This window comes from Saccostrea echinata, unplaced genomic scaffold (genome assembly GCF_033153115.1).
Source record: "Saccostrea echinata isolate AGI-Se365-2 ecotype Australia unplaced genomic scaffold, CSIRO_AGI_Sech_v1 ptg000016l, whole genome shotgun sequence".
Taxonomy (NCBI): domain Eukaryota; kingdom Metazoa; phylum Mollusca; class Bivalvia; order Ostreida; family Ostreidae; genus Saccostrea; species Saccostrea echinata.
The window spans coordinates 3262423-3286613 of NW_026889765.1; the positions used below are offsets into that span (position 1 = coordinate 3262423).

Genomic DNA, 24191 nt, shown 5'->3' on the forward strand with positions numbered 1-24191 from the left:
TATCTAAATATCAGAGGAAATGAGTATACAATAATGTAAATGATACATAAACTATATGAAAAAATGAGTTTTGGAGAAATCTTATAGTGACAAATTATGTATGTCCCTTTTATCAACATTTTACATAGGAAATGCATTGAGAATTGTCAAAGCATTGATTTGACAAAATCTAAAAAGGAAGGTTGGCTTTATGGGTTTAACGAATTAGAATATAACCTGTTTAGTACCATTACCTTGATCATACCATATTATCATTACACCTGCTCAAGAGTTCCTGAAAAATTCTATACAATAGCCAGGAACCTTGCCAATGTCTTCAAATTTGACACAACTACTATGTCAAGAATAGACCCCAGCATTAAAAAACACTTTGACAAAAACCATATCAAAAAGAATATATCAAATTCACTCCATGCTCTGCAAAAAACATAACAGTTTTTCATCAAAAGTGATATAATACATTCAAAAGTCTTTTAACTATATGATCTCTCAAAACCAGGGAAATCCCACTGGGATTGAGAAAGGCCTTGATGCCCCGGCCCTTCGCCCATTCAATGACCATAGCCAGTGCAGCGAAGTATGGTGCCACCACGAAAGAAATTTAAAGAAAAAATACAATTCATTACAATTGCCCATAACTTTCGATTGGTTGGAACTATGGCATTCATATTTCACATGTGTATTTCCTGTGACAAGACCTTTCTTTTGGAACCAATATATTTGATCTCTTGTCTTCTCTCAAGGAATACACATATGAAATATGAATGACAGACGGACGGATAACTATATACTCCCAAGTCTTCAATTCAGTTTTCGGCAAAAAATGTCCATACATCATAACTTTGTATAACTATATTTTGTTGTGGGTCATAGCCTATACCGTCATCTATGAGCGAAGGGGTATTCACTTATATTTTCTGGGTGTCATGTGTCCCTGTGGCTGCAATGAACTGCGGAAAGCTTCGCAGCTATGTTAATGTTGTCCGAAGTCTTAATATGCATTAAAATATACATTTTATTTTGATCTAGATTTTAATTTCATTTTGTAATCTATGTATGAATCTGCAGTCAACTTGTGATGAGAGTGTAATCAAGTATTATAATAATGCATTTTTGTGATGTCATATGACTGTTGATCAGGTGACGGACAAATAAATTCCTAAATGTTGCACAAAAATCGCATCGGCACAAGTGCAAAACAACATTATTGAGAAAAAATTAGTCACATAAATCAATTCATCGTGATCTTTGGTACATATAAAGTGCTGGGGGCAAGTCTGAATTTTATTTCTTGAGAAAATATTCCACGATAAATTCAACTTACCCATATACAAGAGTGCATTTTCCACTCTTTATCGCAATTTATACAAAATAGGATAAATAACATACAATCCCCCAGCAAAATTCAGTTACAGGACATACTTCTTTAGTAGATTCACACATAATATCTTCAAATTATCCTTATTAATCAGTTGTGCCAGTCAAATATATACACGATTTATAAATTCTAGTTCTGTCCACGGACGGACAGATAAGAGGGAACGTATCACAGTCATTTTTTGTTATTGTTTGAATATATGTATATCGGACAAATTAAATGAATAACAATATTAAATTGCAAATGTTCAACATCATAACACTTAAGCTTAAAGAACAATCCATACACTTGAACCAAACAACAACGCTAAAAAATCTTCATGTCATGTGAAAGGAATGTAAAAATCATGAATCTTTCCCCGTCATGTCAGCTCAAGTATACAATGACTTGACGTCATATGCTATTATGAACACGAAACAATTATTTTGTTTGATGTTAAATGCGAAAAAAAAATATTCTTAGCAAATTGCATTTTACTTATTCAACAATGATACAAACATTCTTTTCCGAGATATATTTTTGTTTTATTAGGAAAGCCGTAAAACAAAGTATTCAAAAAGGACTTTTCCGTATTGCATAAGCATTGTAAAGGGATGAATTGTACAGGATTCGCCATTTTTTAATTTTTTTTTTATTTTTGTTAAAAACCTTTTATAGATTATCCCACCACCACCCTCCAGAAATCTCGCATTTATACTAATCTTTCAAATGCTTAACTGTTATTTTGTAAAATTTGCATAAGGTAACTCTGGCTGTTTTCAAATGATCTCCCTTTGAACTACGTAAGAACAACGATCAATGACATGAAGCTAATATTATTGCGCAAGCTCAGTGATCAATCGACGAGAGTTTATCTTGCTAAAGAAATACTGTTAGAAGATGCGAAAACTACGTTATATTAAACCCTTCATAAGAGGCAGAGATGAAGTACTTTTATTTTTTCTATAAAAATAAAACAAACAAATAAATCCGCAGATATTTACTTTTGATGCATGTCAGTTTTCACCAATACATTTTATAAGACATTGTAAGTAAAGAAAAAACATTTAAAAAAACCCCACTCTTAACGATACATTAAGTCTGAAATATTCAATAATACAGATGATCTTCAAATAAGTCAAAATAATATGAAAATGTTTATCCGCTAAAACATCCCCCTTCTTATTCCGTATTTCAGTGTTTTTGAATTTCATTGCCCATGCATCAGTTTCTTTTGAAATAATATATTTAGACACAAAATGACTTAATTTTGATTAACTGGGTCGAGCGAAATGCATGAAACCTGCAGAACACAATGACAAATAGATAAAAGTAGCACTCTCTAAAATTTTTTATGCACAAATAATTTTAAAATTTAGAAATAAAAAATGCTCCTAAAAAGAGCAATATGCAAATCATGACAAGGCCAATGATCTTATACATGTATCTACACATAACTTTACTCAGGCTATTGCGAATCATTGAGATGTATTGAATGCTCTGTCTTTTTCTGACTTCGGGTATTCTCTAACCTTTCCCTTGTACCACAAGAATTAACCCGCGTTATATGCACAAATTAAAACTATTTGTTGTAGAATGAACACTTCAAATCTCTGGTGATCTTCCTTCGAATGACATAAGTATAATGCCGCAGTTTAGACTTGGAATCTCACATATTTTACTTGACTTTGGTTTATGCCTAATATAGGCAAACATCTGAATTTATTTATTAATTTTTGCACCTAAAAATGCTAAGAAGTGAAATTTGAAGTTGTTTGTTAAGATGCTGTCCAATTTTCAAAAAATTCACCTCTCAATCCCACATATGGAAAATTAATTCAGAACAAAAGTGGAGTCAGAGAGAAGATTCCTGTTTGATCCTGTAGCGGCAATGCGCTGCAAAGTATCTTACATTCATGCAAAAATGTAATGACAGTTTCCGTTGAAAAATTATTTATCTTCATAAGTCTAATGCGTCGGTAATGATAAGAGCTTTCATGTTTTCTATTGATAGCGGTGAACGGTTACTGGTCACGTGATGAATAGAACTCAGCTGACAAAACAGTTACTTTTCAAAGACTGCAACAATGACCTTGTATTTACTTCTTCACAGTAGAAAGAAATCGGGAACTTGTGTGTATATAGTTTGGAACTGCACTGAGCACGTGCAATTACTCTCTCACACTTTTGCAATTGCTATACTAGTATCTTCCTACAAAAATTACCGTTCACGGTAGCTCAGTCGGTAGAGCGCTCGCTCCGTCATAGGGAGGTCGTGAGTTCGAATCTCGGCCGCGACAGACCCAAGTCGATAAAAAAAAATGGGTAGCAACTGTTCCTTCGCCATGCGCTCGGCACTTTGAAGTGAAAGTTGCGGGTCCTTCGGATGAGACCTTAAAAACCGAGGCCCCGTGTCACGGCAGGCGTTGGCACGATAAAGATCCCTCACTGCTCAATGGTCCTGGGGCCGAGTAAAGGTCAAAATTTGAAGCCCTTCACCGGTATATGGTGACGTCTCTATATGAGTGAAAAATTCTCGAATGGGACGTAAAACAACATACAATCAATCAATCAATCCTACAAAAATTGCATACTCAAACACTGTAAAGAAAAAGTTTTATTTTAAAAACCATTTTCATGCAACTAACTCCTTCCCAATTCTGATTTACACAGATAACTCATTTGTATAAATAAAAGAAAGTATCTTAAGATTAAAATATCCGAGGTTTTGGAAAAAATGAATCAATTTGTGAAACTTGAAATAAGTTCGAGTATGTTGTTGATGGTGGCACATTTTGGGTACACAGGTTGCATTTGCAGCAGTATGCATGCATATGCACTTGCCGATACATGTGCGTGGATGTGCCTTCTTTATTAGGAGGAAGCAGAGAATTTTTGTTAATAACCTTTTATAGATTATCCCACCACCACCCTCCAGAAATCTCGCATTTATACTAATCTTTCAAATGCTTAACTGTTATTTTGTAAAATTTGCATAAGGTAACTCTGGCTGTTTTCAAATGATCTCCCTTTGAACTACGTAAGAACAACGATCAATGACATGAAGCTAATATTATTGCGCAAGCTCAGTGATCAATCGACGAGAGTTTATCTTGCTAAAGAAATACTGTTAGAAGATGCGAAAACTACATGTACGTTATATTAAACCCTTCATAAGAGGCAGAGATGAAGTACTGTTATCTTTTCTATAAAAATAAAACAAATAAATCCGCAGATATTTACTTTTGATGCATGTCAGTTTTCACCAATACATTTTATACGACATTGTAAGTAAAGAAAAAACATTTTAAAAAAAAACACTCTTAACGATACATTAAGTCTGAAATATTCAATAATACAGATGATCTTCAAATAAGTCAAAAATAATATGAAAATGTTTATCCGCTAAAACATCCCCCTTTTATTCCGTATTTCAGTGTTTTTGAATTTCATTGCCCATGCATCAGTTTCTTTTGAAATAATATATTTAGACACAAAATGACTTAATTTTGATTAACTGGGTCGAGCGAAATACATGAAACCTGCAGAACACAATGACAAATAGATAAAAGTAGCACTCTCTAAAATTATTTATGCACAAATAATTTTAAAATTTAGAAATAAAAAATGCTCCTAAAAAGAGCAATATGCAAATCATGACAAGGCCAATGATCTTATACATGTATCTACACATAACTTTACTCAGGCTATTGCGAATCATTGAGATGTATTGAATGCTCTGTCTTTTTCTGACTTCGGGTATTCTCAAACCTTTGCCTTGTACCACAAGAATTAACCCGCGTTATATGCACAAATTAAAATTATTTGTTGTAGAATGAACACTTCAAATCTCTGGTGATCTTCCTTCGAATGACATAAGTATAATGCCGCAGTTTAGACTTGGAATCTCACATATTTTACTTGACTTTGGTTTATGCCTAATATAGGCAAACATCGGAATTTATTTATTTTTTTATTTTTGCACCTGAAAAATGCCAAGAAGTGAAATTTGAAGTTGTTTGTTAAGATGCTGTCCAATTTTTATTCAAAAATTTCACCTCTCAATCCCACATATGGAAAATTAATTTTCAAAATTAATTCAGAACAAAAGTGGAGTCAGAGAGAAGATTCCTGTTTGATCCTGTAGCGGCAATGCGCTGCAAAGTATCTTACATTCATGCAAAAATGTAATGACAGTTTCCGTTGAAAAATTATTTATCTTCATAAGTCTAATGCGTCGGTAATGATAAGAGCTTTCATGTTTTCTATTGATAGCGGTGAACGGTTACTGGTCACGTGATGAATAGAACTCAGCTGACAAAACAGTTACTTTTCAAAGACTGCAACAATGACCTTGTATTTACTTCTTCACAGTAGAAAGAAATCGGGAACTTGTGTGTATATAGTTTGGAACTGCACTGAGCACGTGCAATTACTCTCTCACACTTTTGCAATTGCTATATCTTCCTACAAAAATTGCATACTCAAACACTGTAAAGAAAAAGTTTTATTTTAAAAACCATTTTCATGCAACTAACTCCGTCCCAATTCTGATTTACACAGATAACTCGTTTGTATAAATAAAAGAAAGTATCTTAAGATTAAAATATCCGAGGTTTTGAAAAAAAATGAATCAATTTGTGAGACTTGAAATAAGTACGAGTATTTTGTTGATGGTGCACATTTTGGGTACACAAGTGCAGGTGCACTTTCCGATACATGTGCGTAAATGTGCCTTCTTTATTAGGAAGAAGCAGATGATTTTTGGTAATAACCTTTTATAGATTATCCCACCACCACCCTCCAGAAATCTCGGATTTATACTATTCTTTCAAATGCTTAACTGTTATTTTGTAAAATTTGCATAAGGTAATTCTGGCTGTTTTCAAATGATCTACCTTTGACCGACGTAAAAACAACGATCAAAGAAATGAAGCTAATATTATTGTGCAAGTTCATTGTGAAATGACGAGAGTTTATCTTGCTAAAGAAATACTGTTAAAAGATGCGAAAACTACGTTATATAAAACCTTTCATAAGAGGTAGAGATGAGGTACTTAAATTTTTTCTGAAGAAAAAAAAAAAAAAAACAGCAAAGAAACAAAAATCCGGAGATATTTGTATCTTTCTTTATATTATATATATATATATATATATATATATATATATATATATATATATATATATATATAAAGCACTAAAAACCAACAACACTGTATATCCTAAGTGTCGGATCTACTAAGTAGATACAAGGTCACGGATGGAAATTTATATAAAGCACTAAAAATGACTAACGACACGAATAATAATAATTGTCAAATTTTCGGGACGACTTGTCCCTTCCTCAGGACAAAGAAAAAAGCTAAGAAGTCATAAAAACAAAGGAAATAGAGACAACTCTCAGACGAACGTTTCTATAAGAAACTGGACTCTGAGCCTACTAAAGAATTCTCCACCGCCATCACCAAAACTCTTGACGAAATGTTTGAGAAAAACGAGATTGGTATCAACGTCTATGAGACACTCAATCCTATTGACTGTAGACCAGGACAATTTTATCTGCTTCCTAAGATACACAAAGAAGGTATGCCAGGTCGCCCTATAGTTACCGCTATTGGACACCCCACGGAGAAAATTTCTGAATACATCGATTTACATCTCCGTCCACACGTAGAGAATTTGCCATCCTATCTCAAGGACACCACGGACTACCTTAACAAGACGCCCTCTACTGGCCTTCCAGATCATACCCTTCTCGTGACTATGGACGTCACATCTTTGTACACCAATATTACGCACGATGAGGGTATCGAAGCCTGTAGAGAAGTCTGGGAGAGTAGATCCATACAAATTCCTTCTACCGAGTCCCTTGCCAAGCTCCTTGAACATGTTCTCAAGTATAACAACTTCATGTTTAATGGAGAACATTACCTGCAGGTTAATGGCACTGCTATGGGTACGAAAATGGCACCATCTTATGCCAATATTTTCATGGGCAGACTGGAACGCAACTTGCTACTTCAAGCACCATTTAGGCCCCTTAGCTGGTTGCGTTTCATTGACGATATAGAGATGAAGTGGGTGGAATGTCGCGAGAGCCTCGAGGCATTCATTTCGTTTGCCAACACCTTTCATCAGTCTATCAAATTTACAGTAGACGTATCTAATTCAAAAAACATATTCCTAGATACTACATCTACCCTGAATGATGGTGAAATCAAGTTCAGTCTCCACACGAAACCCAGAGATTCCCATCTGTATCTTATGTCAACTAGCTGTCATCCCCCACACACATTTACATGTAAGGGTGTGCCTAAGGGTCTAGCCACCAGAATTCGGCGCATCTGTTCATCCCCTGCCTTATATCAAGAACAAAGCGGTCTCCTTAAGTCCCACGTATGCAAGAGAGGCTACAATGCCCGCACCGTACAAACTGCTATTGATGAGATGGCGGGACATGACAGGCAAAACCTAATACGCTACAAGGAAAAAGACAATAGCGACAGGGTCCCTCTGGTAACCACATACCATCCCGTCCTCAAGAACCTCAGCGGTATCCTTCAAAAGAATCTGCCAATTCTCCACTCAAATAAACGAATGGCAGAGGTCTTTAAGGAGCCCCCATTGGCTGCATACAGACGCCCGAGGAACCTAAAGGACATGGTAGTAAGAACCAGATTGGACAATCCATTACCTAACGGGTGCTTTAAAACTTGCTCTGACAGAAGATGTCTTCTCTGTAAGTACAGCTCTGACACAGACAGTTTTAACAGCCCCGTTACAGGCCGCAGCTACAAAATACTAGGGAATTTGTCCTGTCAAACAGACAACTGCATTTATCTCATCAGTTGCAAAGTTTGCTCCAAACAATATGTTGGTGAAACAGGAGATCTCCGCAGGAGAGTCAATAATCACCGTTCTACCATTAGGACCAAGAAACTCAATGAACCCGTTGGGGAACATTTCAACCTTGAAGGTCACAAATGGGAGGACATGACAGTAGTGGTTATTGACCATAATCCAAGATGGACAGACGCGCAGAGAAAAGGCAAGGAAAAGTTCTGGATGCACAGGCTGAAGTCATTCCGCCCTAATGGTATTAACAAACTTAATGACTTCACCAGGATGAACGTGAACTAGACCCAATCCCGGATTGTAACAAACAAGTTCATTCTCTCTATATAGTGTAAACTTTACCGTTAGTTCGTTTTAGCAATCCTGGAACAACCTACCCAAATATTTACAGCTTACATTTTTGTTTATTTCTTTTTTCCGATTTCCAAATTTATAATATATCCAAATTCATACTTCAAAATTGTCCTTCCATATTATCTTTCTTTAATTTCTTTTTATCATGTAGAGTTACGCTATTTTGAGAGAATAAGACAATGTACGATCTATTTTTTGGTCGTAATTAATTAGCGATAATTAATTCGTTCAATTATGTAAATCACACTTCACCTGCGTACACCCGATAAACCGGACGCAATTCATAGCGCTCCGGATTTCTTTGTTCACAACTGTTTATAAACTCCAAATTAAACATGTAACATTGTAAATATTTAGTGTTTGGTAGATTAGTAGTAGTGCTAGTTGTTTTTGCTTCTTTGTTTTTATGACTTCTTAACTTTTTTCTTTGTCCTGAGGAAGGGACAGGTTGTCCCGAAAATTTGACAATTATTATTGTTCGTGTCGTTGGTCATTTTTAGTGCTTTATATATATATATATATATATATATATATATATATATATATATATATATATATGTACTTTCTTTATATTATCTTTCTTTCCTATAATACGGTACTTTGCCAGATCAACGACATTACATAAAAAGGCAACGGAAACATCCGACGTTTTCCAAAATGATATGTTTCAAATTAGTCCAAGGAACAACTAACTAAATAAAACACGTACGAAAATTTTCAATTTTATACGAACGAATTACTTTTCAAAATTTATTTAATGCTACCTGATTTACATATATCTAAATTACTTTTGAAAGAATGTTATTTAATCCTTTACTGCTACCCTAAAAATACATGTAAAATGTTTCAATAACTATGCTGAAAAAGATTTGTGTTGACTAATTTTCCAAATCGATCTAGTTATATCATAAATATATAACAGCTTACAAAATTGGTTTTAAAAGAAAACTATGCGATTTCTGGAAAAATGAAATATATTGCCAGCACCTCTTGCACTACACACACCATTTATTTCCGGCTAAATAAAATATTAAATTCATACATATTCTGCAGACCCCAGGATATCATTATCCGCACGTGGGACGTTTGCACTCGATTTAATGCTTTGAATCAATATAAATTATTATCTTGTAATATGAAGAAATGGTCATTTTTACCTTCTTTGGTGTGTGTATACTATTTCATAGACGAATAACTTATAAACTTCTGAGACTGTTGCAAATTGTGGTGATTTTTCATAAAGTCTTGTACAATTATGGACTTTTTCGGCTTCGCCTCGATCAATATTGATATTTTTTTGGTAAATAACAAAATAATCATATTCACTACCGAGGGTTCCATAATTGTGTTATTATATAGTCAAGATTTGAATGAATAAGACATTGAAGGCTGCATGACGATTACATTTTCATTAACGAGCTTTTGTCGTAGAAATATAAAAAAAGGTCCACATTACAACTTATAACACTTGAAGATAATCTTGCGATAACCTTAAAATTTTCCTGCTCAGATACACTCGGAGCTCGTACCTCGCACACTAACCTCGAGGTTTGTATGGCGCGTAGCGGAGTCAGCCGAGGACTGCCGATTGGCATAAGGAATGAATTTAAAAGCTACATAATTTATACGGTAAAAAGTGGGTTGGGGCAGTTTACGCTTTATAAACTGCTTCGCGGTTTATAAAAAAGTGTAAACTGTTCCAACCCACTTTATACCGTATAAATTGGGTAGCTATTAATTTCATTACTTGTAATTTAATTTTCATTCATTTAGTGTAAGAAAAAAGATGATTGCTCTTAAAAATGACTTCAAATTTTACAAAATTTAAATGTAACTCAGGCGGATCGATACGATTTTGACGCAAGTAATTGTGACGTAGGCAACTCAATCTATACGATATAAAGTAAATTTCTCATCCAATCAAATGGCGCGTTAGAATCAGAATTAAATTATTCAGATATACAGCTGGCTCTAGTCGTTGCATCCATATTGTTTTCAACTTTATTTGAGATATTGGTTGTGTCGTCACAACGCCGCTGCACGCGCTCTGATCCTCCGGTGAATACGTCTTTAAATCCAGTGAATATGTAGTATTATGAACTGTTTGCGTTGGTTTAGATTAATATATAGGAATTATTTCTAGACTATAATATAATAAACATAAATGTTAAATTGATTTATCAAAATATTTTGATATAACTTAGATTTTCACTTTCTTAGTTGTCGAACCGAAGGCAATTTTTACACCTTGGGGAGGTTGTGGTACATTGACTGCTCTAGTAACACCTAATTATATGTGACTGCTCTTGGGAGCTTAAGGTACATGCGTGACTGCGCTAAGGAAATCATGGTACGTGTAGACATGGCATCGTACTTTGGACCTCGTGGTACATGTACATATGTGATTCAACTTCTGGTACGCATTTGACTGCGCTGGGGAACATATATGTAACTGCACTGGGGATTTCATGTCTCCATGCAATCATGACATCTGATAATATGTTTAGAGCACGAACATGTAATATTTATGTGTGGGTTAGTTCCTGTTTAGCATGCCTTTTACAAAAATGTATGCAACAATAGGTGTGGGTTGTGTTGTTATTAAATATAGTCAGGCCAAAATAAAAAAAAATACCTTTGTTTCCCCTAACGCGACCGACCCAATTAAATCCCGCCGGCTGAAATTTTTTTTTTTTTAATGTTTATCAACTTTTATAAAGTACAATTTCATGAAAACCCATTCTTATCATAAATTCAGAATGTATTTTCAAAGCTGCTGTCAGCAAAAAAAATTAGGAATTTTACCTACCTACCTACCCAACTTCAAATTTTAGGGTCGGGTTAGTGCATGGAAACAAAGATATTTTTATTGATGGCCTCAGCTATTTCTATTTCTTATCTGTATCAGTTTTATCCTGTGTTTCACACCAATTTATTAGACTATCCCTGTAAACGCACTTTGAATCACACTTCAATTTAGTTGTGACAAATTAGGCACGGACCCAGGAATTTTTTCCAGGGGGGGGGGGGGGGTCCACTTAAGTTTTAAAAATTCCAAAACAGAAATTGACAATAAAAAAACAAAATCAAAAAAATCAAAAAAAACAAACAAACAAACGTAAAATCCATAATCCATTTCACAAACGAGAAAAAAACCTATTTCTTTGTGGTGGTGGTGGGGTCCAAGTTTTCTGGGGTGGGGGTACTTAACTCATTTTTATTTGCTGCAGCATATACTTTTAATAACTCTAAAAATTCCAGGGGGGGGGGGGGTTCCGGACTCTCTCCCCTCTTCTAGATCATGCAAATACTTGAAGTACGTCAGAATTATTGTATTGGTGTCGTTTGAGAATCGGAATAAATTCAGTCTATTAGTGTTTTCTTTTTTGGTTGCTTTCACAACAGACAATGAGAAAAAATGACGCAAGGAATACTTACGGGATTATGTTAGAGAAGTTAGAGGAAGAAAAGGAGTATTACGAGTCCTTGACATTTATATTTACCAAAGATTCGTCCGAGTTCTTGACATTTATATTTACCAAAGATTCGTCCTATACAAAATATACTACAGCTTTGACCAACAATCAGGTTGGCTTTATTTATTTATTTTTGGCAACATCAAATGTTTTCTGGAAGGTTAAATTTCTTGGACTCTGCGTAAGGACATTGGCAAGGCACGGTTTTCCGGAGAAAAAAGGTTTAATACATGAGTTTTTTCACTTGTAAAATAGTGATCAAGAGTGATCTCCCGTGTAGAATTCTCTACGCAGTGAACCGTGAAGACCAATAAAGCGTATTCTACAGAGGTAAACAAAAACACTTGTACTTCTTTCAACGGGTAGAATCATCTATATACAACAAGAAAGAAAAGAAGTAATATGCTTTTTGTACATTGTGTTCAGGGGACAAAGAGCCAACAGGTCGTCATTTACCTTAGCTATGCTGGGAAAGGCAAAGATGTGATACAATATGCAGCAGTTGTAAGGAAGACCGGCTGAGAACATTCTTAGGTCGTGTGCAGGAGGCACCATATTTAGTAGCTACAAATAAAATTAAAAATAAATCCATGCCAATATTTTTATGACAATTCGTTTCCTGTAAAGTAAATTACATGTCAGAGAGACTTTTGACCATTATGAATAATGATTGGATGTTAAGGGGAGTAACTCAAAAGTAAAGAATGGTGCCAGTATATCTGTTTATATGTATTTATGTTTATTTTTTTTTCAGCCAAAATATCTAAATATCAGAGGAAATGAGTATACAATAATGTAAATAATACATAAACCATATGGAAAAATGAGTTTTGGTGAAATCTTATGGTGAAAAATTATGTATGCCCCTTTTATCAACATTTTACATAGGAAATCCATTGAGAATTGTAAAATCATTGATTTGACAAAATCTAAAAAGGAAGGTTGGCTTGATGGGTTTAACGAATTAGAATATAACCTGTTTAGTACCATTACCTTGATCATACCATATTATCACTACACCTGCTCAAGAGTTCCTGAAAAATTCTATACAATAGCCAGGAACCTTGCCAATGTCTTCAGATTTGACACAACTACTATGTCAAGAATAGACCCCAGCATTAAAAAAACACTTTGACAAAAACCATATCAAAAAGAATATATCAAATTCACTCCATGCTCTGCAAAAAAAAAAAACAAAACAAAACATAAGTTTGTCATCAAAAGTGATAAAATACATTCAAAAGTCTTTTAACTATATGAGCTCTCAAAACCAGGAAAATCCCACTGGGATCGAGAAAGGCCTTAATGTCCTGGTCCTTCACCCATTCAATGACCATAGCCAGTGCAGCGAAGTATGGTGCCACCACGAAAGAAATTTAAAGAAAAAATGCAATTCATTACAGTTGCCCATAACTTTTGATTGGTTGGTACTATGGCATTCATATTTCACGTGTGTACTTCTTGTGACAAGACCTTTCTTTTGGAACCAATATATTTTATCTCTTGTCTTCTCTCAAGGAATACACATATGAAATATGAATGACAGACAGGCGGACAACTATATACTCCCAAGTCTTCAATTCAGTTTTCGGCAAAAAAAAGTCCATACATCATAACTTTGTATAACTATATTTTGTTGTGGGTCATAGACTATACCGTCATCTGTGAACGAAGGGGTATTCACTTATATTTTCTGAATGTCATGTGTCCCTGTGGCTGCGGTGAACTGCGGAAAGCTTCGCAGCTATGTTAAGGCTGTCCGAAGTCTTAATATGCATTAAAATATAAATTTTATTTTGATCTAGATTTTAATTTCATTTTGTATGAATGAATGTATGAATTTGCAGTCAACTTGTGATGAGAGTGTAATCAGGTATTATAATAATGCATTTTTGGGATGTCACATGACTGTTGGATCACGTGACGGACAATTATAAATTCCTAAATGTTGCATAAAAATCGCATCGACACAAGTGCAGAAGAACATTATTGAGAAAAATTAGTCACATTAAGTTAATTCATCGGAATCTTTGGTACATATAAAGTACTGGGGGCAAGTCTGAATTTTATTTCTTGAGAAAATATTCCACGAGAAATTCAACTTACCCATATACAAGGGTGCATTTTCCACTCTTTATCGCAATTTATACAAAATAGGATAAATAACATACAATCCCTCGGCAAAATTCAGTTACAGGACATAATTCTTTAGTAGATTCACACAGAATGTCTTCAAATTATCCTAGGCTTCTTAATCACTCGTGCCAGTGAAATATATACATGATTTATAAATGTTAGTTCTGTCCACGGACGTGTAAGGATAACGTTTCACAGTCATTTTTTTTTGTTATTGTTTGAATATATGTATATCGGACAAGTTAAATGAATAACGATTTTAAATTGCAAATGTTCAACATCATAACACTTAAGCTTAAAGAACAATCCATACACTTGAATCAAATAACAACGATAAAAAATCTTTACATGTCATGTGAAAGGAATGTAAAAGTCATGTCTCTTTCCCCGTAATGTTAGCTCAAGTATACAATGACTTGACGTCATATGCTAGTGTGGTACCACAGCCCGACTCATCCGTGTACGACCTATCTAGAATGACATAGATCTCCTGACCTCCGTCTTGCCAAACGTCTTCGACATAGCCTGTCATACAATTAGACATAATCTGGAGGGATTAGTCAGGTAATTCATCGACCATTACGACATTGGCGTCGCCAGTATCTGTGGAATCTGCGAAATTACGCTTTTCTTGGTTACCAAATTGCAACAACATAATTTCTTGTGATATCACCGAGCATCTCACGAACCATGTGTTTGCTACTGTTGATGTTTCACAAGGTGGTTCGTAACAAATAAATACAAGTGTATGCGTTTTATAACCATAGTTTTTTAGTATTAATTATATTTTCAGAACATTAATGAATGCATTAATTTTCATATTCGACTATTAACTGCATCAACATTTTAGAAAGAAAAAAGTCACGTGACTTAAATTCCCTCGCTTTTGATATACGGCGCGCATTACGTGTCATATAATTTTAATTGTTTCTCAAATTTGGATTATTCCTTGAGTATTTTTTTTTTCTTTTTCTCTGGTTAATTATTTCAACAAAAAAGGAAAAGAAAATTATCAGCAGTACTATCATTGAGATTGTAAGTTCTGACAATATAGCCCCATACATTGTGTAGGTATTGGGGGCCACTGGCTCTGCTTTTGCTCTAAGCTATCATTCTATTTCCTATCTTGTAAGTATTTTGAAAAATAAAATATTTATCATTGATAATGGCTACAAGTAAACCAATCAATCTATGCAATGCCTCAGAGATGGACTTGAAGTCATTGGAGGGCATTGGACAAGCTAAAGCCAAAAGAATTCTTCAACTGAGAGAAACAAAAGAAGACTTTGACTTCAGTGATGTTGCTGATGTGACCCAGATTGCACTCTCTCAATGGACAGCATGGAGTGAGGCAGGTGTTGTTACCATCCAGAAGCCCCAGCAGTAGTATAAGAAGCCTGGATGGCCGGGTCAACTGAGTGCACTTTTATCCCCCCAGATCCTGGATGGCCGGGTCAACTGAGTACACTTTTTTTTGGCCTCAGATGACCGGTTCAATCTAGTATAGACACTGGAAAAACCCAAGTAAAAAAGGGGGGTCTACGTTTGATCTACGTTTTGTGCTGACTCAGGCCTAGGCAATACACAATCTTGGCATCGATTCAAGTATACCATTGTGACGTCATGTGTGTCATTCACACAGAGCTCTATTTTCTGAAAACGGAAAAAACAATAACACAGTAAAAAAGTGTGTAAGATGATTTATTCAAGTAATATGTACATCATATTTACTTTTTCTTCTGGAGTTTCAGGCTCTTCTCCGTCTGGGTAGTAGGAAGTTTCCTCTTGTTGTTAATCTGCTTTTGATCCTGACTAGTCTCTATTTTCTTTTCTAGATTTCCAATCTCATTCATTATCACTCCTCTAAACACACGAATCTCAGTAATCATGTCTTCTTTAAACTCACAAATAGTCTGTTGAAGTATCTCCATTACATTGGTCATTTGATCTAAGATATCACATATCAAACTTCTTTCATTTCCTTCAATACTATCCTGTGTCTCTGGTATGAGTGGAGGTGAATTCATGGACTTTTCCTCTGCCATATTTTTACGTCTGTCTAGTAACAAATGCCCACTAAGACTGATCCTAAAATTTCCAGCTCTGCTTTATATACCCTTTTGTACGTACTGTGTACGTCTCAATACTTAGTCTTGGATCAGCGAACTACCTAGGTATTATGACGTCATACACTCTATAAATACAGCCTTTCTCCGACTTTCAGCTCATTTTGTTGTCAGATCTATCAAGATGAATTTTGATAGTGCCTTGAAACAATTGTTACATGTACAACAACTTATGAGATGGAAAAAACGGGAGAAAGAATTAGAAAGAATTATTTCTCGACAGAGAACCAGAGAATTAGTTCTCAGGAAAAAAAATGCAAGATTAATGGAAAGATTAAAGAGAGCCAAAGCCAACCGAGCTCAACACCTACAAGTTTTAAGGAATCTACCTGAAGAAGAACTACCCTCTCCGTCTTCATCACCACCTCATTCACCACCACCACCACCGAAGCCAAAGACCATTTCCCAGTATTACCAAGTGAGACTCAATAAAGCTAAGCATTCCAGAAAATTTAAAGCTAAAGAAGATGTGTACAGTGTGAATTTTAAAGAATTTCCAGAGGAGGAAAACAGAGGCTTCGTTCGGCGATTATTTAGAGACATGCTACAGAATGTCAAGTATCACATGCAGTGTAACCCTAACGATTATGTACGCCTGAACATTCACCACCCTTCTCTGGATTCCGACATTTGGTACGAGTTTACTCAATGTAAACATTTAAACGAGGACGTCATTTTAAATAAAATAGAAGCCGTGCAACAATCCAAGAAAGATTTTAAACTGGGAGACGGGTCTATGGAATTCGACATGTTGCACGTCAAATATCCAGAAGGCAGTGGTGGACAGAATACCAAACACCTGATGGTCAACAAGGAGAGTTTTAAGAAAAATAAACGATGCATCCTTCAGATCGACAATCCTTGGGATAAATTTTGTTTAGCTCGAGCCATTGTAGTCACCCGGTTACACAGTCAAAAACCGGAAAATCCAGAGAGTTTAGTTGAATGGGAAAAATTATGGAAACGCATGAGGTTAGGAGATGTAAGAGCTAATGACCAGAAAAACGAAGCCCTAGCTCTCATGGAACAAGCCGCGTGTGATATTCATCAGCCTTGTGGACCCGAAGAATGGGGGAAATTACAACAGGTGTTAGCCCCTCGCTATCGACTGAAAATATATCAGTTCAAGTCCACCTCCTCTAAACTCAGTTTGGAGCCCATTTATAAAGGCTGCGGAGATGGAACTTGTTTAAATATTCTGTTAGACGATCATCATTACGATGCCATTTTGTCTATGCCAGGTGTGACGGGCAATCAATTCTATTGTGATCATTGCGATGTGGGGTACAGGAACATTACAGACCATCGTACCAAGTGTCCTTACCGCTGTTCCTTTTGTTTAACGGACACTCCCTGCCCTCCAGACGGGAGCCACATTCAATGTTATCAATGCCAGGGATTTTTTCAGAGCAGAACTTGCTACGAAAACCATTTACGGCCTCACAGTAAGAATACGGCCACAACGGTATGCAGTTTAATGGGACGATGCGAGCATTGTGAGAAATGGATGCCCAAACGATTACTCCCTCATCATCATTGCGGAGGACAGAAACAATGTAAGATCTGTAAGAAAACTGTAGACACGGATCATCAGTGCTACGTTCAACTGAAGCCTGAGAAAAAGAAAAAGAAAGGCAAAGAGACATTACAGTTTTATATTTATTTCGATTTCGAATGTACGCAGGAAAACGGCATCCACATCCCTAATTTATGTGTGGCACACCGCGTATGTCAACATTGCGGACACTTACCCATAGAAGATCCCTGTCCTCACTTTCGACACATGGGACCCCGTCAACACGTGTTTAAAGGGCCAGATACCTTAAAACACTTCATGGACTGGTTATTACAACCCGACACAGGAAATAAGAATTCCGCCTTATTACACGACGAGGCCATCATCATTGCCCACAATTTCAAAGGATATGACGGACAGTTCATTTTAAATTACCTGGTGCATTCCGCCTGCATGACGCCTACAGTCATCATGAACGGCAGTAAAATCTTATCCATGCAAATCTGCGGATTGAAATTCATCGACTCCTATAATTTTTTTACCTTTTGCTCTGTCTAAAATGCCCTCTGCTTTCGGATTCACAGAACTGAAAAAAGGGTATTTCCCTCACTTTTTTAATACAGAACAGAACCAGAATTATGTGGGGCCTTATCCACCGGCAGCATTCTACAATCCGGACGACATGTCTATTAGTGGACGACAGGCTTTTTACCAATGGTACGAACAACAAGCCGGAAAAGTGTTTGATTTCCAGAAGGAATTTTTAGACTATTGTATTTCAGACGTCGATATTTTACGACGATGCTGTGCTCAGTTTCGAGCCACTCTCAAGACCTTGGTCCATGTAGACCCCTTCCAGGAATCCATCACTTTTGCCAGTGCGGCCAATTTAGCTTACTGTCGAGGATTCATGCCCGAAGATACCATTGCCATCATTCCCAACATGGGGTATCAGCCTGCACGTCAATATTCCGCCAAAGCCTGTCGGTGACTAACCTGGATGAGTCACCAGAGCGGATCTCACATACGACATGCTAGAAACGGAGGAGAAGTCAAGATCGGAAGTTATACTGTAGATGGATACCAGGAAGCTACTCGCACCATCTTCGAATTTTACGGATGCTATTGGCACGGATGCCCTACTTGCTATCCCAATCTACAGACCGAAACTCATCCTCACCGGACACAATTTACTTACCAGGAATTACACGAGGAAACTTTAAGGAGGAATACGGTCTTAGAGGAAATGGGGTACTCCGTACATAGTATCTGGGAACACGATTTCGATCAACAAGTACAAAGAGAGGTGGCATTACAGAATTATGTACGAGACCTGGACATTCCAGATCCTTTGAACCCCCGAGAAGCCCTGTACGGAGGCCGCACGAATGCTACAAGATTGTATTGTGAGGAGGGGGACATGAGATACGTGGACGTCTGTTCCTTATACCCTTACGTATTAAAACACAGACCTTTTCCCCTAGGCCATCCTCAGATCATAACAGACCAATTCCAGGACGTGAGAACTTATTTTGGCCTCATTCACTGTCGGGTCTTACCACCCCGAGGCCTCTATCACCCCGTTTTACCTTATCGCACAGGAGGCAAGTTATTATTTCCATTATGTCGAACCTGTGCGGAACGACAGGACTCTACTTCTAAACATCGATGTCAACACACAGACCAGGAACGCAGTCTTACAGGTACTTGGGTGACTACAGAATTACATAAAGCCTTAGACATGGGATATACTTTAGAGCGGATTTACGAGGTTTGGCATTTTCCAGAAAGCAGTCAAGATTTATTCAGATCTTACATCGATACCTTCTTAAAGATCAAACAGGAAGCCTCTGGATTCCCACCTGATTGTCAGACGGAGGAACAGAAACTAGATTACATTCGTAAAGTAATAGACAGAGAAGGGATTAGAATGGACCTATTAAATATAGAAAAAAATCCTGTGCGAAGAACGATAGCCAAACTCTTTTTAAATTGCTTGTGGGGAAAATTCGCTCAACGCCTGTTATTACCTAAAACTCGATACTTGACCGAAGAAGAGGAAGTACAGCAACTCTTACAAGATTCGACCATTGACATCAAAGGGCTAGAACTCTTAGAAAATAAAGAGCAGCCCGAATCGGACATGATGCTGGTGAATTATCAAGAGAAACAGGAATTTGTAGAAGAGTGTCCCTTCGGAAACGTGGTACTGGCCTGTTTCACTACCGCTCATGCCCGATTACACCTCTACGAGACTTTACAACCTTTAGGAGATCGGGTCCTTTATTTCGATACGGACAGTATCATATACCAACATAAGGAGGGACAATTTAATCCTACCCTTGGCCACAGTTTAGGAGAATGGACTGATGAATTAGACGGGGACCACATTATCAAATTCATGTCAGGAGGTCCTAAAAATTATGCTTACCTCACATCCAAGGGAAATTCCGTGTGTAAAGTCAAAGGATTGACTCTTAATTATCGGGCTTCCAATATCGTATCACCAGAGACATTAGAAAAAATGCTCAAGAAAGAAATGGATGAAATCCAAGTCTCCTATCCCTACAAAATACAGAGGACTCGTCAACATGAAGTCAAGACAGTACCTTTAGAAAAACAATATAGAATTGTCTATGATAAGAGACAATTAATGAATGATTATAATACTTTACCTTATGGTTATTAAAACATACTGTATTTCAAAATGTGTTATTATTATGTGGGGAAAACCCCTAAAATATGAAGGGGTTATAAAAAGGGGGCAAACATATTTGAACACTTCAGTCATGGCTGTTCATTCTAGGGAGCCAGAGGGGGTTCCTCATTACCCTAACTATGCTCTGCTCTTAAAGAGAGAAGCTACCTTTAAAGAGGGATGGCCCGAGTCTTTAAAAGGATTATTACCCAACCTAGCCAAAGCCGGATTTTTTTACAGGGGAGTGAGTGATAAGACCACTTGTTTTCATTGTGGTATGGGTTTTACCAACTGGGAACCTACAGACGATCCTTATGTAGAACATGCTTATTGGAACCCTAATTGTCCTTACATCAATACCTATAAAGGACGTGAGTGGGTGATGATCGTATTTATTAACCATTTACTCCGGGTGGGATACAAAGTTTCACCTGAAATTAAACCTCTACTAGAGCAAACCTCTACAGAGATTCAGGCCACAGGAAAATGTCACATTTGTTTAGAGGGAGAATTACAAATGGCTTTACTCCCTTGTGGACACATATGTTGCTGTTCATTATGTGCTCCCACCTTCCGGTATTGCCCCATCTGTCGATCCGATGTGAAGAGAACTCAACGTATATTTCTGTGTTGAATAAAAAGGATTGAAACCCTATTTTTTTCTTCATTTATCATCATGCAACCTGACGAGACACTCCCGTCTTTTCAATTAAAACACGAATTTACCATGGTGGTAGCAGGACCATCTAAATCGGGGAAAACGGAATTTGTTAAGAAATTAGTGGAAAATTTACATTGGATTACCCCCATGCCACAAAAAATTGTCTGGTGTTATCGAGAATGGCAACCTGCTTACACTTCTTTAACAGATCAGGTCTCCTTCATTCGAAATATTCCAGAAGACGATGAGAAATTAGTAGCCAATTTAAGTATTCCTCACTTACTCATTTTTGACGACATGATGGGAGGAAAAGCCATCGAATCGATCGTGGATTGGTTTACCCGTAAAGCGCATTATCGGAATACCAGTGTGATTTACATTACTCAGAATTTATTTGATCGGGCACCACAGCATCGCACCATTAGTTTGAATGCTCATTATTTAGTGTTGTTTAAAAATCCCAGAGACAAATCTCAAATCAGTGTCTTGAGTCGACAGTTAGCCTTACCTCATTTGATGTCAGCCTATCAAGAAGCCACCAGTGTTCCTCACGGGTATCTCCTGGTGGACTTGAATCCACACACCCCAGACGAATACAGATTGAGAAGTCGATTGTTTGAATTGTTAACTATACACATGCCACAAGAGTATAAATAAAAATGTATCAACATTAAACTTGTCATTTATCATTATACAGTCGTCATGGGTCGACCTCTCTCAGCCAAGAGTAAATTAGTGAAAACGTTACGACGTTTACAGCAGGAGCGAGATCCTGCCAAGCGAGCCCATTTAATCGAATTAGGGCGTAAAGCTTTATTGAATTGGTTTGCTATGGGAGCTCGAAATTTGATACGTGGGGTCTTACCTATCAATAAACAGACTCAAAAGTTTATTAATAATCATCGTCAAGATTTAAGTATCATAGCCGATAAGTCGGCGAGTGATCAAGACAGGAAAAATGCCATTTTAAAACGCGGAGGAGCCGGATTTCTAGGCGGAGTCATCATTCGTCATTTATTTAAATGGAATGCACCTAAGAAACGACGTGTTCGTCGTTTAAAAAGTGTGGTAGTACGAGTCAATAATAAGAAACAAAGAGTGTTTCCAGATTGGATGGTCCGAGTAGGAGGAGCAGCTAAAAAGACCAGAAAGAAGAGAAAACCTTAAAAGAGAAAACCTCAAAAGAGAAAACCTGCTGCTCAAAGAAAAGGTGGTAGAAAGAAAAAAACGACTCCCAAAACTCCAGCTCAACGAAAAGCCATGCCTGAAAGTTTAAAAAACGAAATCAATCAGTATTATAAAGAACAAAGACAAAAAACTATTGGGGAATTATTAAAAAAACAAGCTGAAATGAGATTGGATCGTCCTATGGGACCCATAGGCAGTCAAAGAGCTCCCGATTTAGAAATGTTTCCTCAAGTCAATGTGGGAATTCACACTCCTAGAATTAAAGTACCCATTCACACTCCTAGAATTAAAGTACCCATTCACACTCCTAAAATAGCACGCTTTCAACCTCTGACCGCTTCTACACCTCAACTTCCTAAAGGAATGAGATATAAATGCCGATATTGTTCTAAATTCTACGTCACCCAGAAAAATAGAGACAAACACGAGAAGGCCAAACACGACATGTATGCTCCTCCTTGAGAGTATAAAAAGGGGAGAAACCTAGGACATGTCCTCATTTTAACCCCAGGATGGCTAAGAAGAAGAAGAAGAAAAGATGCTGTTCTACACGATTAAAACCTCATTGGCCTCTTTTAAGAGTGTTATCGGACCCTCACTATTCCTCTCCATTAAAGACGGGTATTTTAAAACATTGTTCTGGAGATTGTATTCTCAAAATCTGCGAGATTGTTTACAACCTATTAAAAGGAGTGTTACCCCTTAGTTCGGCTCATAAACGAAAACTAGCTCCTAAGAAACACATCTTCAGGAGACTGGTCAAACCTCAATCTGTTCAGAAACGACGAGCTTTATTACTTCAACAAAAAGGAGGAAACATTTTACCCTTATTAATCTCAGCAGCACCTTTACTGTTAGGTGCCGGTCAATCCGTCTATAAAGTCCTCAAGAAGAAGAAGAAGAAAAAAATATGAGTCGTAAAATGGTGTTAGTTCCTGAAGTCTTATTAAATGATCTCAAGGCCAAATTACCCAAACCTCCGGAATTTCAATCCACCATCAGTTTAGGTCAGGAATTGGATGAGATTACAAGACGTGAAGATTTAACCCCAGAAGAAAAAGTTGCTTTATATGGCCAGGAACTTCATCGATATAGGAATTATTTACAACAAGCTAGACAGGAACCTATTTCTAAACTGAAAATTCCGGCAGCAGCAGCTCCAGCAGCAGCAGCTCCAGCTCCAGCCTCAGCAGCAGCAGCATTACCAGCAGCTGAAATTGACGATGAAATTCTTGAAACAGTGAATAAAAACATGAAAAGAAAAGCTGGATTATTATTAAATCATTTAAAAAAAAACCTAAAGTGTTAACTTGGAATAAAGAAGGTGAAATTAGTTATCGAGGTCAAAAAATTCCCGATTCTAACATTGTGGATTTAATGGCTGATAGTATGAGATCTTATTCTCGTAAAACTCATCCGGTTCCTACAGGATTAGAACAATTTGCTCAAGCTTTAAAAGAAACGCGTACTCCTCTGGAATACGTGAGCAATGGAAACCTTATAAAAGCCATGCAGAGACCTGGAAAAATCATTACTCATAAAAGTCACGAAATAGACGATAGTGGATTTTCTTCCTTTTTTGACACTCCAGTGAGTAGACCCCTAGAAGATCGAGGAACCGTCATTAAAAAATCCATTTCAACCCCTGTAGGGACAAGGGTAGGATCCAGATATAGTCCTTTAGCTCGAAAGAAATTAAAAGCCCAAGTCGAAGAAGACATTAGATCCTTTAAAGCTAAAAAGGAAGAAGAAAAGAAATTAGGACAAATCGATGAAAATTGGCTTTCATTGCCTAAAATATGAAAAAGAAACAAGTAGAAGATA

The 24191-nt window shown here is 36.7% G+C and overlaps 2 protein-coding genes across 2 annotated transcripts in view; one reads left to right on the forward strand and one right to left on the reverse strand.

Moving 5' to 3' along the window:
• LOC133188819 (lipopolysaccharide-binding protein-like) overlaps nucleotides 1-14441 on the reverse strand; it is a 36218-nt gene extending 21777 nt beyond the window's left edge. The window contains exons 1-2 of the mRNA XM_061324303.1: nucleotides 14149-14441; nucleotides 12499-12606 (exon numbers count right to left, since the gene is read on the reverse strand). Of these exons, the coding sequence (XP_061180287.1) occupies nucleotides 12499-12606; nucleotides 14149-14211 (171 nt within the window). The 5' untranslated portion in view covers nucleotides 14212-14441. The remainder of the gene's footprint in view (nucleotides 1-12498; nucleotides 12607-14148) is intronic.
• A 4379-nt stretch (nucleotides 14442-18820) lies between these two features.
• On the forward strand, nucleotides 18821-21152 carry LOC133188737 (uncharacterized). The gene is made up of 2 exons (XM_061324228.1): nucleotides 18821-20425; nucleotides 20676-21152. Exons 1-2 carry the CDS (start codon nucleotides 18821-18823, stop codon nucleotides 21150-21152), a joined length of 2082 nt encoding a protein of 693 aa, XP_061180212.1.
• The last annotated feature ends 3039 nt before the right edge of the window (nucleotides 21153-24191 follow it).